The 14634-nt window shown below is 38.9% G+C and overlaps 1 protein-coding gene across 1 annotated transcript; it reads left to right on the top strand.

Annotated features, from left to right (window-relative positions):
- Positions 1–2897: 2897 nt before the first annotated feature.
- LOC126596299 (protein YIP4b-like) lies at positions 2898–4870 on the top strand. The gene is made up of 3 exons (XM_050262841.1): positions 2898–3550; positions 3682–3756; positions 4307–4870. Exons 1-3 carry the CDS (start codon positions 3047–3049, stop codon positions 4565–4567), a joined length of 840 nt encoding a protein of 279 aa, XP_050118798.1. The 5' UTR covers positions 2898–3046; the 3' UTR covers positions 4568–4870.
- Positions 4871–14634: the final 9764 nt, after the last annotated feature.

Genomic DNA, 14634 nt, shown 5'->3' with positions numbered 1-14634 from the left:
TGAAAAACTTTACTACTACAGGGAACCTCATGTGAAAGCTGGCTAGCCAATTGTTCTCGAGCCTATTTTTATACCAGACAAGATCAAGAGAAATGCTATATGGTTTTATTACCTTTATTTTTCTGATTAGGAAAATATGTCACAGGTCATGCTTTTTATAATATTGGGGAAGTCTCAGCAATTGAAAGGAAGTGTACAGACAATTTGTTTTTACATGCTTTGTGGTATGGTATTTAAAATCAATCAACCCCATTCCCTTAAAGCTTTCAATCTGTGAAATCAGTATCTTTTACGCTCTCGTTGTGTTCGGATCCAATATAATTGGAAAGTTTATTTGCTTAAATCGAGTGTGGAAGCAAAGTTAACAAGAACTTATGCAATGTTTAAGAGAGGTTGAGTATCCTGCAGATTGTCCACATCCAATTTTAAGGCGAGCGCAATAAACCCAATTTAACCGCAATAAACCCTAAATTCGACCCCAAAAGCAAACCCAAAAATTCAAAAATTCTAATTAAAACGCAAAATTACATAATCAATTGCATAATTAGAGAGAAAATAATAACTAAATTCAATCAATTGAAAGAAAATTGCAAGAAAAATAGGAGCAGAGGGAAGAATAGAGGGATGGGCGGAATCCCAGAAGAAGAAAATTGAAAAGAGGAACTGTGATTCAAACTAAGAGGAAGAGAAGACGAACCTGGGATGAGCGGTAAGAGCAGGGGGAAGAATAGAGGGATGGGTGGAATCCCAGAAGAAGAAAATTGAAAAGAGGAACAATGATTCAAACGAAGAAGAAGAAAAGACGAACCTGGGATGAGCGGAAGAGTGCGTCTGGAGAGGAAGATAGAGCGCCTGGAGAGGAAGTGGGAGCAAGCAGAGAGGAAGCGAAGGTGAGAGCGAGCGGAGAGGAAGTGAGGCCGAGTAAGTTATACAGTGAATTTGGGCTGTATAAGCAAGCGGGTGAACGGCGTGTAAAAAAGGTGGGCCCAGATTATTTAATCTGGTGTCTATTTAATCCAAACGGCCACCAAACACCGTACACCATATTATTAGTACTATCCGGTGCTTTATACGATGTGCCAAACAGAGCCATAATGTCATATCGGCTAAACTCCTGATGTCGTACTGGCTAAAACCCAAGCTCGGGGCAATTCGACAACTTTGATGCATCCAAACCAAGGTATTAAATATCGATGATATCGGAAATATCGGTATTCCGAAAACACGGAAATATCGATGGAAATATCAGGATATTATCGATATCGGTAAAAATAATATGGAAACCACGGAAATTGTAAGAAAAACTTGGAAATTTTTATTGAAACTTTGCAGGATGTTTATTTAGTCAATTATCTATTAGTTTATCACAAACAATTGGAAGGAAATGCATTGCATGATGGATTTAACATTATCAAGTTGATTATATAGCGAGCTGGCAAACATTGTGAGTGTAGAAAATATGTAGTAATTAATGAAAGAAGTTTAAACACACCATAATCATTTATATATAATGAATTAGTACAATATTTTACACTTTATACATTGCATGGTAAGATACATAAGTGACTTAGTACCACATAGAGTTCCTATGAGGTTCAAAATTTTGACTATCTTCATCATCTCTATGTGTAGAGTAAGTGTATTGTGAAGAGTAGTCATCAAATGGTAAATCCCCAAAATAGTTTTGCATGTGATTGTTAACATGCCACCCATATGGATCCGAGATTAATTATAACCATTTTTTTTTAGGAAAACTAATGAAAATGGCTTGAAAACTTTGAGTTTTAATGATAAGGACAAAATAAAGGGTAAAGTGAATAGTACCAGGATTGACTTTTTAGTGTAAAAATGTGGTTTTTCGTTAAAGTGAACAGTACCGGGTGCTTTTCGTTAAAGTTCCCTTTTTTTTTACAGAAAATAGATCCGCAAACTAAACACAATCCAAAAAAAATTTAATTTTGTTCAACAAAAGAAAAGAACATTAATGTTTTTGTTCTAGCATGTGTTGAAACATTGGATCCCCTTTCAATTGCCTTGAGCCATGAGCCACTCTCATTTTCAAACCAACCCATATAGAAAGAAAAAGGAGATGCTTTTCAGATTCCCAACCACTCTCTCATTCTCTCACTCTCTCTCTAGAATATGAGAGATGCTCTCATTTCTCCAACCTCAAGCCCATCGCCCATTCTTACAGCCTTCTCTCTCACAGCAGCTCCACTCTCTCTCATAGCTCTTCATTATTGTCTGCAACTTGAGGCCCAGCAACATACACACCTATGTGTCTCTATAATCATGAAAACTGAGATGCATGAAGGTAAATCCCTCCTCCATGTGTGGTAATTTTTTTTGTTCTTTCGTTTCAGATTTATGTGTTGGACTGAAATAGAGCGAGATCTAACACATGCATGTGCTTTCGTTTCAGATTTATTTCTATTTCTATTCTTAACCTCTGAATATTTCCATCAATTCTGGAGGGTTTTGATTTAGTTTGGTAAAGGAATAGAACTGATTCTAACCCTGGACAATTTCTACATCTTCTCTGCAGAATCCGATAAGCTCCGGCGATGTCAAAGATCTGGAGGATGAGCGACAGAGCAAGTCCGGGAGGGGATCCAAACAACGCAACCTTGGCTGCCTTTCCGACGATGGAGCCACGAGATTGTTTCGATAATATCAAATATATCGCGATATTTTGACGACAATTAGATGATACGTGAAAAAATATCGGTTTCTCTGATAAATGATAATATCGACGATATTTCACCGATATTATTGATATTTTAGTCATTGATCCAAACCCATGTCGAATGTAACAATTGGAGCCAAATTCTTGTGCTATCTTTGCGCGTGAGCCAAATAAGGCCATTATCAACCCTCACGCACGTTTTATTGTTTTGATTTATTTCATCTCTCAGTCCCTAACGACTACGTTTCCTAAAAATTCCCATTTCCTAAATACCCCTTCCCTCCCGACGCCACACCCAAATTGATAGATCACTAGATCTCCCCTCTCTCTGATCTGATCCAAACTCCGGAGACCAAAACAATGTCGCACTCCGAACGCGACACCGTCCCCCTCCACCCCTCATCCCAATCCGACATCGACGAGATCGAAAACCTAATCAACGCCAGCGTCCAATCGGGCCCCACCACCGTCCTCCCCGCCAAACCCCCCAGTCCTCCCCGCGCCTCCATTCCCGTCTCATCATCCCCTTTCATCCCATCAAACCTCCCGCCCCCAGCCCCCTCCTCCGCCGCGAAGCAGAAGCCTCCGTCCGTCCCCGCCCCACCTCCCATTCCCTCTGCAACCAACGGCCTCAGTATCTCCCCCTCCGGGTTCGGCTCCCCGCCCAACACCCTAACCGAGCCCGTTTGGGACACCGTGAAGCGCGACTTGTCGAGAATCGTGAGCAATTTGAAGCTTGTGGTGTTCCCTAACCCGTATCGTGAGGATCCGGGAAAGGCCTTGAGGGATTGGGATCTCTGGGGACCCTTCTTCTTCATTGTATTCTTGGGTCTCACTCTTTCCTGGTCTGCATCTGTCAGAAAGGTCAATTTCCCTTCTTCTTTTCTTTCATTTTTATTATATGTATATATGTGTATATATATGTTTGGGTTTTCTGAAGATTATGGTTTGTGGGTTTTTCTTATTTGATTTCAATTGGAATTGTTTGTGAACAGTCTGAGGTTTTTGCTGTTGCTTTTGCTGTGCTTGCTGCTGGTGCTGTGATTCTGACACTGAATGTACTCCTACTGGTAATTGCCCACTCTCTTGCGTTCTACTTGTATCGATTTGTTCATGTTGGGTTTTCGAAATCAAGAATTGCGTGTGAATGGGAAGTCTATATAAGAGGCCTTTCTTATTTTGTGTGAATGCTCTATCTAATATCAACACCACTGTACTCTCAAATTTGTTATGATGTCAATTATATGCACGTATTGTAGTAGGTTAAAGGAAATGAAGGGCGAGAGTGAGCTCAGATTTGAGTAAATGGAAAACTGATGCATCACTTGGTGAAAAATTAGGAGTGATCTATCTACATATACAACCTCGATTGATTGTATGTGTTACAAGCATGTTACAAGTATTCTTGCTTGTATGTGTTATATATAGACAGATTAGAGTAATTTTCTCGCGTAATGTGAGGTGTGGCTGTTAGATTGTGAATCATACGGTTAATGAGGGATAAATATGCACGAATGCCGCAATTTGTGTCTTGATTCACATTCTTAAGATATAGCAAGCTAGGCCAAGAGACGTTCCTTTAAAAGAATGACTAGATTGAGAAAAGTTTTTTCTTTCCAGGGTGGACACATAATATTCTTCCAGAGCCTTAGTCTTCTCGGTTATTGCTTATTTCCTCTGGACGTTGGAGCTCTGATATGTATGGTGAAGGATTATGTGATATTGAAGGTGGTGGTGGTAAGCGTAACACTGGCTTGGAGTTCATGGGCTGCATATCCTTTCATGAGTTCAGCAGTCAACCCCAGGAGAAAAGCCCTTGCACTTTACCCTGTTTTCCTATTGTATGTATCCGTCGGTTTCCTTATTATCGCTATTGATTGACACACCAAAGGTAAGCAATGCTGTTAGATACGATTTTTTGGGGTGCTTCATTTTCTCACTTGTTGCTTGGAATTTTGGTGCTCTGTCTGCCTATATCAAATCTGTCGTATGAAACTTCTTACGTGATTTTAATTCTATCACGTCTTCATACTTTTCGTTACTCCTGTCCTGTGATCCGATGAGTTCATTCTTGTTCATTGTGAGACATGTAAATTTACTAAATACCAAACAGTGATATATTTTAGAACTTAGCAGTAGCATCTTTTAACTTCCAACTTTTTGAAATAAATTGCTATTTTTAAACGTTAGCGTTAATTACGACAATGATCCATATTTAGGGTACGTAGGCAATCTAACAAGACGTTAGATGTAGACATACTATAAATGAGACTAAATAATTGAGATAATAGCCTTGTTTGGGAAATTGTGCCATGTGAGGGACATTGGTGGAAAACGTGAGATTTAACCTTATGATTTGGTGATTGGATGTTAGTCATAAATCATTGTGTGAAGGATCGAGAAATTGAAGTAAAGAATCGTAAGTATTGATAGTTAGTTAAACTAGTGTTTAGTTGAGCTTGTCACCAATAATTATTCCTGAAAATTAATAGTTCGGGAGTAGGGCGTTATAGATTGTGCATTTACGCCACATTATTGATATATATATATATATATATATATATATATATATATATATTTGGAAGCACTACGATATGGTTAAGTTTTGGATTTGCATCAGGGCATGTCCATAAGTATATTATAGCACATAATTATTGTGAATGCTTTAAAGTATGAAGGTGGACGCATGATGCACAGATAAGATCAAGTGAGTATATGTTGTGAAATGTGGAATGCATGGCTATGATTACATTTTATTTAGAACGATTGAGTGATGGCATGACTATATTATGTTTTAAGCAACTTCGACATTGTCGTACAAGTTGTCTACAAGTCGTGCATGCCATATTAGATGCATTTAGAGCTCATAACCCTGCACCCCGGTGTTAGTGTTCTCACCCTAAGATAGGGCCTAGCCTTCACGTGATCGTTCAACTCTCGCACCACACGCTCACCTTGGGTTCAAGGTAGGTGCCAGCCTGTCTTACAGACCACATTAGGTGGTTTCGACTCATAGGTGACTTGCGATACTTCGCACAGCCTTGATGCTAAAATTAACTTAACACAAATTAAACCCCTTGTTGACAATTGTAGTATGGATAAGTAGAGATCGTTCTAAACCGGGGATTAGGAGAGATTGCTAATCTACTCTAAATTGACTCAAAAACACAAAAATAAACTTAAAAACACTTAACTAGACTCTAATGACTCAAAACAAACTTAAAGGACTCAAAACAGCTTAAAACAACAAACTCAAACTAGACACTAGGAATGACTTTGGACGAAAATTGATTTTAACTTAACTCAAAACACTTTAAAACACAAACTAATACAGATTCTAACTAATTTGACACACTAAAATAAAGGGGATTGGGTTTTGGATGAATTTAAAGTGAAAATAAGTGAATTGAAAACTTAAACAAAGTTGGCCGAATTTGGTGAATTAAATGGATGATGGGCTAGCTAGAGGGTCCTTCTCCACACATGACACACTTGCATACAAATCAATCTCTAGTTGCTTTTTCGACAAACCATGAATGACAATGCCCCAGATTAACCGTGCCATCACTAATTAACCCTCAGATTTTCCTTAAGTCATTGAATTGGGTGGGATACGCATCATCAACCCAAATCATTCTTCAATAGTCCCCTGCATGCACATCATAATAGAGATACAATCAAAGATCATTAAACGCTATGAAAATCATAAGCATTGACAAAGCATTCGTAACTATGACATCATGATACTCATGCTAGGAATTTAACTTAACGAGATCGTGACAAGCAACCTTAACTACTTGTGAATATAAGTTTGTAGCGATTATGTGAAACTCCCTTATATCCTAGCATCATATTCAAGCATGCAAACTAAGTAGGCCTCCTTAATCAACATACAAGAATAAGTTTTGAATAAAACAGTTAAGAAAACTGCATTCACACTTTATGAAATCACAACTGAAATTAATCAATTCATAATGCAAATATATTTATGGCTTTGAATTTCCCCCCAGCTAAAACGAGTTTATCTCCTCATGTTCGCAAACACAAAGATATATAAACTTAAACATTGAAAACAAAAGATAGATTACACCTAAGAATGATCCAGCAATCCAAACTTCTTGAATGACAAGAAAGCTGTGGCGCAAGGGATGCGTGAAAGTTTTAGTGATGAATTGTGGTGAGTTATAGTGAAGGGAGGATTCTCTATTCTCAATGAGGATGCTGCAATGGGTATTTATAGGGAGAGGATGGACTCAACTTTGGAAAGGAAAGAGATTTGTTTAACTCAATTTCTGGTGGGTTAGATGAGTGCACAATCCATTCTTGCACATTGCATTTGTTTCTCCAGATTCGTAGCATGTTCCTAGCCTTTTTTGACTTCAAATTCGTCCATCCATCTTGCTCCATGCATAAGCTATCCAATCTTGGCCAAAAACTGCTTCAAATTACACTTTCTTGCCAACTTTGTCATTTGAACCTACAAACACACGAAAATAGCTTAAATCACTATAAAAAGTAGAAAGTAACTAAATAAATGCCAAGAAACAAGCTAACTAAGTAGTATAAATATGCTCCTATCAAATTCCCCCACACTTAGCTTTTGCTAGTCCTCGAGCAAAACAAACAAAGGAAACAAAAAACCTAAACCTTCCAACAATCGCCTCGGGGATTTCCAATGAAACATGACATGTTAAAAATCACTACTCACATAGAGTTTAGCCATCCTTACCCTCGAGCACATACCTGATCGCAGTCACCACTCACTAGCTCACATTTAATCAATTAAAACAATGTTTTGAATGTAGTAAAATGCCTTAGAGAATTCACTCAATTCCTTATCGGATATGCACTCTATTTTCACACCCTACACTAGGTATATGTGAGAAGATTGATGTAAACATGTAGACTAGCACTCACATATAATTATAACAAAGAAGACACTTTCTAGAATTATTAATACTTGTGTATAAATATGATCTCATGAATGGAATGCCACTACTTAGACGCGAGAACTAAGGACACCATATGCTCATACCAATCCCAAACTCCACATATTGAAACACATAACACTCAAGATAGAAGTTAAAGGTTGTAACAGGGCTTAGGGTATTGGCTAACAAAGAAAGGTAAGGATAAACAAACGTTCTTAAAGCGATAGTACGCAAAGTAATGAAATTGATACTTAGAATTCACTTTTGCATGCAGAAATCAACTTTAAACATAAAAGGGAAAGATTCACACATCTTTTAGGGCTAGATTCAAACTTTTGGACCCTTTCTTCAACAACCAACACTTGAGATTTCCTTTCTAATTTTTTTTTTCGTGCCTTTTTTTCTTTTCTTGGCACACAAACACACAAAAATCCCTACCCCCACACTTATTTTTCCTGCATAACGATAATCAAAAGGAATTCCTTCTAAATCATGCTTCACTATGCCTTAAGAACAAGGGTATGGAAAGTCCTATTCTAGGCTAGGTAGGGATAATGTGGCTAAAAAAGAAAATAGGCTAAACAAGGCTCAACGGAGTTTAAACCTACAAAACATAATGCAAGGGGTAAGGCTTTTTGGTTTTGGTTTTAACTAACAACTTCATCTTGTTTATGTGTTATGCAATTTAATGTCATGCTTTGAATGAGACGGGTATGAGTCCTAGTATTTGGAACTATAGTGATGAAACGCCTTCTAAGTAGCAACCAAGCAAAGAATAATGAGATTATGCAACAACTTTAGAAAACAAGAAATCATAGATTAAGGTATAGGCTCAAGTCTCTTAGGGTTGTAGCGTTAGTTTGAGTTCCTTCCTTCAAGCATGTTACAAAAACTGATTTTTTTTTCTTTGTGATTACATGTGAATTCGTAAACGACAACTACAACTAAGCATAAACCAAAGAGCATATCAAACTTCCATCCATGTTTGTAACTTTCTTTAACAGTCATGCAATTAAAAACCAAATCCTCATCATTGTGTTGGAAGGTACCCTAAAACACAAACAAACACACAAAAACAACTATTTTTTGGGTTTTTCAAAACATTTTTTTTTAAATTTTCGTATTTTTCTTTCAAAACACATTAAAACACTTCAAAACAGTGAGTAACAACTTAGCTTCATGTGGTAGATGATCTTTGGCTTCGGTAGTGAATGAATCGGCACGTATTTTGTCGTGCTTGTTAACTTTCCACAGCTTTCATCTTGAACTGGATTGGAGTTCTAAGCAAGGAAGAAGAGAGTTCCTTGGTGGTGGCGATTTGATTGCATTGTACGACGAGGCTTTGCTTTTTGGCGATGGTGCCGTCAAAATGTTGTTGAAGCTTCTCGAGCTCTTGGATTCAACTCAGACTTCTTCTGCAGGGTTATATGATTATGCAGGGAAATGTGTCATGCTATAGTGATCTGTTCCAGCTTACCATGCTTCATTCTTCTCTGCTTGTTTCTTCTATATGGCAGGCAAGCACGAGGTAGAGGTGATGGTCTGTTTCTTTGTTCAATCTTTCCAAGTGTCGACCGATTGCTTTCTTTCTCCTTGTCCCGCAGGCAAGAGCAAGGGTAAAGGAAAAACATGCCATGAGATATCTTTGCCTTCGACTATGATGATATGAGGTACTTTTACTTTTGAAGAAGTATCTTTCCACATGTTTATTCTTGAACTAGGTTGGGAGCTTCTTAGCAAGGAAGAGGAGACTTGATCTTGAAGGAAATCAGACCATGAGCAGTCTCTTATGGCAAGTGATCCTCAACTTAGTTGAGGATGAATTAGCACGTTATCTCCACATGCTTCAATGTATCATTTTCACTTGCCTTATCTGTTCTCCAGGTAGATGTGGCCTCTTCTTCAGAAGTACATCAGTAATTGAAGATGATTACTCGAGAGCAATGCTAGGTAAGCAAGGTTCCAAGTAGTCAGTTCCAAATTGGAAGATTGATACCAAGTGCTGGCTGATTGCTCTCTTTCTCCTTGTCCCGCAAGTGAGAACAAAGACAGGGAAAAGGACAAGGAGAAAACATGATATGAGATACTCTTGCTTTCAACCTTTATGATATGAAATACTTTTGCTCTTGATGACTTGTTTGCAGAGGTACTCCAGGGGAAGAGGAACACTGAGTAACTCGAGAAGCTTCGTTGGGAATGCATTCTTGGAGATGAAGAAAGGTTGAGTAAGTTTGCCTTGTTATAGAGGGCGAAGGTTGACATTTATAGGAATTTCTTCATAACTGGTAGAGGTACTATTCTTTTACTCTTGTCGGCAACCGTTACGTGATTGAATAGTAAGATTCACGCGCTTTCAACTTTGTCAGAAATCTTTGACAAAGTTGCTTGCCCGTAATTTCTGCAAAGTTGAGGTTGCGTGTGAAAGGTGCTGACAAGTCTGGAAAAGTTAATCTTTTGAAATTTGGAGATCGGCCCGTAGTTTCTGAGCAGGCCTGGCTTTTGAGAAAGGATCGCCCCTTCAATTTCTGAGCAGGCGCCTCTTCGATTTCTGATTTTTATAAAGGCACGCATTACGTTCTAAAGCACACTTGAATTGCCGCTTGTAGAAGCTCCCTTCTTGCACTTCTGAGATCTTGATTTGTCCACCATCTTCTTTTTCTTCAACACCTTCAAAAATGTCTTGCCCATCTGACCGTCGTCTTGACTTGAATGTCAGGGAAGATATTGACATGTCTTCTCCAGACAACATTTGGCATCCGTCGTTCTTATCCCCCAATGATCCTCTTACAGTTGGGGACTTTGTGATGAAGAACGATACAACTGCTACGGTGGTTGCTAGAAATCTTCTCACTCTAAAAGATAATAGGATGCTTTCCAAGCGGTTCGACGAGCTGGCTGTTCAGGACTCTCTGGCCTTCAATGTCCAATGTGCAGGCTCAGTATCAAACATGGGCCAACACCTTGTTGCTCGATCTCGTCAGGTTGAGTCTTTGATGGGTGAGGTGTCTAGTCTTCGGCAAGAGATCAGATGGCTTAGGCATGAGAATAAAGAGTTGCACATGCTCGCAACTAGTTACTCAACGAGTATGAAGAGAAAGCTTGACCAACTGCAGGAGTCCGAAGTTGGGATTCAGAGTGATCATCAAAGGTTTGTGGTGTTACTCCAGAGGTGACTTTAGCCTTCGCCATCTGGATTTTCACCAAGTGTTGAGGCTCCGGAAAATCAAACTCTGGTGCTTCGTCTTTCTAGAGCTCCATTGAGTGCTGAGGCACCACCTAACCAATGAAGGCTCCCTCTTATTTGTTTGCACATTCTTGTAATAAATATATATATTTTTTACCCAATGTTCCTTTCCCACGAAAATCAATGTAAAAACAGCTTGTTTACCCCCCCCACACTTAAACCAAAAATTGTCCTCAATGTTTCAAACATAGATTCACACATAAGAAAACAAACAACTAATGAACTAAGCATGGCAAGATAAATGTAGTAAAGAAAAGGGTTTAGGAATGCAAATCTGATTGTGGAGCGATTCCTAGGTTTTCCTTATTTGAATACATGGGTTGCCTCCCAAGAAGCGCTTGCTTTAACGTCTTCCAGCCGGACGAATCCTTCATTTAAGCTTCATTGGAGCCCACGGCATAGAGGTGTATTTCCTCTACAACCTACCCCACCACATTCTCATAATATGGCTTTAAACGATGCCCATTCACCTTGAATTCTCGGCCGTCGCTTAAGCTTTGAATTTGAACTGCACCATATGGAAAAATATGAGTAATAAGAAAAGGTCCAATCCATTTAGAACATAACTTACTGGGAAACAAACGTAGGTGGGAGTTGAAAAGCAACACTTTCTGCCCTATTGAGAATGTCTTGCTACGAATCATCTTGTCATGGAATGCCTTTGTCTTCTCCTTGTAAATGCAAGCATTCTCATATGCCTCGTTCCTGATTTCTTCAAGTTCATTCAATTGGAGCTTCATATGAATTCCAGTTGCATCTAGGTCCAAATTGAATGTCTTGACAGCCTAATGTGCGTTGTGCTCTAACTCTACAGGGAGATGTATGGTTTCCCATAGATTAGCCAAAATGGAGACATCCTAAGTGGTGTTTTGTAGGCTGTATGATATGCCCACAGTGCATCATCCAAACGCGTACTCCAATCTTTTCGGGTTGGCCTAATGATCTTCTCCAAAATCTGCTTGATCTTTCGGTTGGAAACCTCGGCTTGCCCATTTGTTTGAGGATGGTAAGGTGTCGAAACCTTATGCTTGACATTGTACTTCTTAAACAGCCCCGCAATGGTTCGATTGCAAAAATGGGAACCTCCATCACTTATGAGCACCCTCGGCATCCCAAATCTGGAGAAGATGTTAGTTTTGATGAAATCTGCAACCACTCTAGAATCATTAGTACAGGTAGCTTTTGCTTCCACCCATTTCGATACATAATCAACCGCAAGCAAAATATAAGTAAAACCATAAGACAAAGGAAAAGGACCCATGAAATCAATGCCCCAAATATAAAAAATTTCAACATTGAATATGGCAGTTTGCGGCATTTGGTCTCTTGCACCTATATTTCCTGTTCTTTGGCAACGATCACATGTTATGCAAAAGGTTCTAGCATCTTTAAATAGAATGGGCCAATAAAATCCACATTCTAAAACCTTAAGTGTTGTTCTTTGTGTGCCAAAGTAACCACCACATGCATATGTATGACAAAAGCTTAAAATTGAATGAAACTCAGATTCATGCACACACATACGTACAATCTGATCAGGGCAATATTTCCACAAATATGGGTCATCCCAAAGATACAACCGTGCATCATGTTTAAGTTTATCACGTTGGTGCTTGTTTAGGTCACTTGGAACTTGTTTAGATACCAAATAATTCACCAAATCAGCATACCAAGGTTCACTTACCTCAATGGACAACAATTGCTCATCAAGGAATGTATCTTGGATAGGCACAACATTGGCATCCTCTTCATGCACCATTCGGATCAAGTGGTTAGCCACCACGTTTTCACTCCCTTTCTTGTCCCTAATTTCAATATCGAACTCTTGGAGAAGAAGCATCCATCGAATGAGCCTTGGTTTAGCTTCTTTCTTTGTAAGCAAATACTTTAAAGCTGCATGATCAGTGAAAACAATAACTTTAGTGCCAATTAAATAAGAACGAAACTTATCTAATGCAAACACAATAGCAAGAAGTTCTTTTTCAATGGTGGAGTAGTTCAATTGAGCATCATTCAAGGTTCGAGATGCATAATAGATGACATGTGGCTGCTTGTTCTTCCTTAGGCCTAAAACAGCTTCAATTGCATAATCTGATGCATCACACATTAGTTCAAAAGGAAGGCTCCAATCTGGTGGAATGATGATGGGGGCCGAAGTAAGCATGTCCTTGAGGTGTTTGAAAGCCTTTTCACATTCCTCGTTGAACTCAAATGCCACTTCTTTTTGGAGGAGACGGCATAGGGGCTGTGCAATCTTTGAAAAATCCTTGCTAAATCGCCTATAGAATCCTACATGACCAAGAAAAGAACGAACCTCTCTCACCGAAGTAGGAGAGGGTAAGTAGCGTACAAGATCTATTTTTGACTTATCAACCTCAATTCCTTTTTTCAGAGATTATGTGACCTAAAATTATGCCTTGTTTCACCATAAAATGACATTTCTCCCAATTTAAAACAAGGTTAGTTTCAACACATCGTTTCAAGATCAAGGTCAAATTATCCAAGCAATCATCAAAAGACTTACGAAACACACTAAAATCATCCATAAAGACCTCAATAATCTTTTCAACATAATATGAAAATATACTTACCATGCATCTTTGGAATGTGGCTGGTGCATTGCATAAACCAAATGGCATGCAACGATAAGCAAATGTACCAAATGGGCAAGTGAAAGTGGTATTTTCTTGATCCTCCAGGGCTATTACAATCTGATTATAACCTGAATATCCATCAAGAAAATAATAAAATGCATAACCGGCTAACCTTTTAAGCATTTAATCAATGAATGGTAAAAGGAAATGATCCTTCCTTGTAGTGGCGTTGAGCTTCCTATAATCAATGCAAACCCTCCAACTGGTTTGGATACGTATAGGCACAAGCTCATTCTCTTCGCTCTTCACCACAGTGACTCCAGATTTCTTGGGAACAACTTGGACCGACGAAACCCATTGACTATCAGAGATTGGATAGATCACTCCATAATCAAGTAGCTTGATTATCTCCTTTTTCACAACATCCATCATTGGAGGGTTGAGTCGGCGTTGAGCTTCACCTGATGGTTTAGCTTCTTCCTCCAAAAGTATACGATGCGTGCAAGTTATGGGATTTATACCCTTGATGTCGGTCAAGGTCCACCCAATGGATGTTTTGTATTCCTTCAACACCCTCACCAACTTCTCTTCCTCTTGTGCCGTGAGTGTGGAAGACACTATGATGGGCAAAGTCTCTTGTTCTCCCAAGAAAACATACTTCAAATGGCTTGGTAATGGTTTAAGTTCAAGGGAAGGTGGCTGCACAACTGAAGGTAGCATTTTATTAGTAGAAATAGGAATTGAAATTGGTTTTGGAAGGCTTACCATTTTGTAATGGCAATGAATCTAGGGCAGCCACTATCTTAACTACATGTTCACTAGGATGCACGGCATGGACATATTCATGCTTGTCGTCGGTAAGCATAGGTGTTGCTCCATTGTTTTTTAGTCTTATCCCTTTCGTAATGGTTGTTTCAAGCACATCCTCATTCAAATCTTCAAAGTATTGATGCGCCAAAGAATCAAAGATATCAATGTAAAAACAAGAATGATCATCACTAGGATACTTAATGGTTTCAGAAAGATTGAAATCAATAACTTCCCCATCAAATTCCATGGATAACATCCCCTTGAACACATCTATCTTGGTGCGGGCTATTTTCATGAATGGCCTTCCAAGTAGAATAGGGAATGAGGAAGAATGAGCCAAATTTTCCATCTCAAGCATATAGAAATCAG

Source organism: Malus sylvestris, chromosome 13 (genome assembly GCF_916048215.2).
Source record: "Malus sylvestris chromosome 13, drMalSylv7.2, whole genome shotgun sequence".
Lineage (NCBI taxonomy): Eukaryota > Viridiplantae > Streptophyta > Magnoliopsida > Rosales > Rosaceae > Malus > Malus sylvestris.
This window is presented reverse-complemented; position numbering and strand designations above follow the sequence as displayed.

Coding starts and splice junctions, on each gene's coding strand:
- LOC126596299 (XM_050262841.1), top strand. CDS start 3,047: ATGTCGCACTCCGAACGCGACACCGTCCCCCTCCACCCCTCATCCCAA. Junction 3,551..3,681: donor GGTCTGCATCTGTCAGAAAG/GTCAATTTCCCT, acceptor GTTTGTGAACAG/TCTGAGGTTTTTGCTGTTGC. Junction 3,757..4,306: donor CACTGAATGTACTCCTACTG/GTAATTGCCCAC, acceptor TTTTCTTTCCAG/GGTGGACACATAATATTCTT.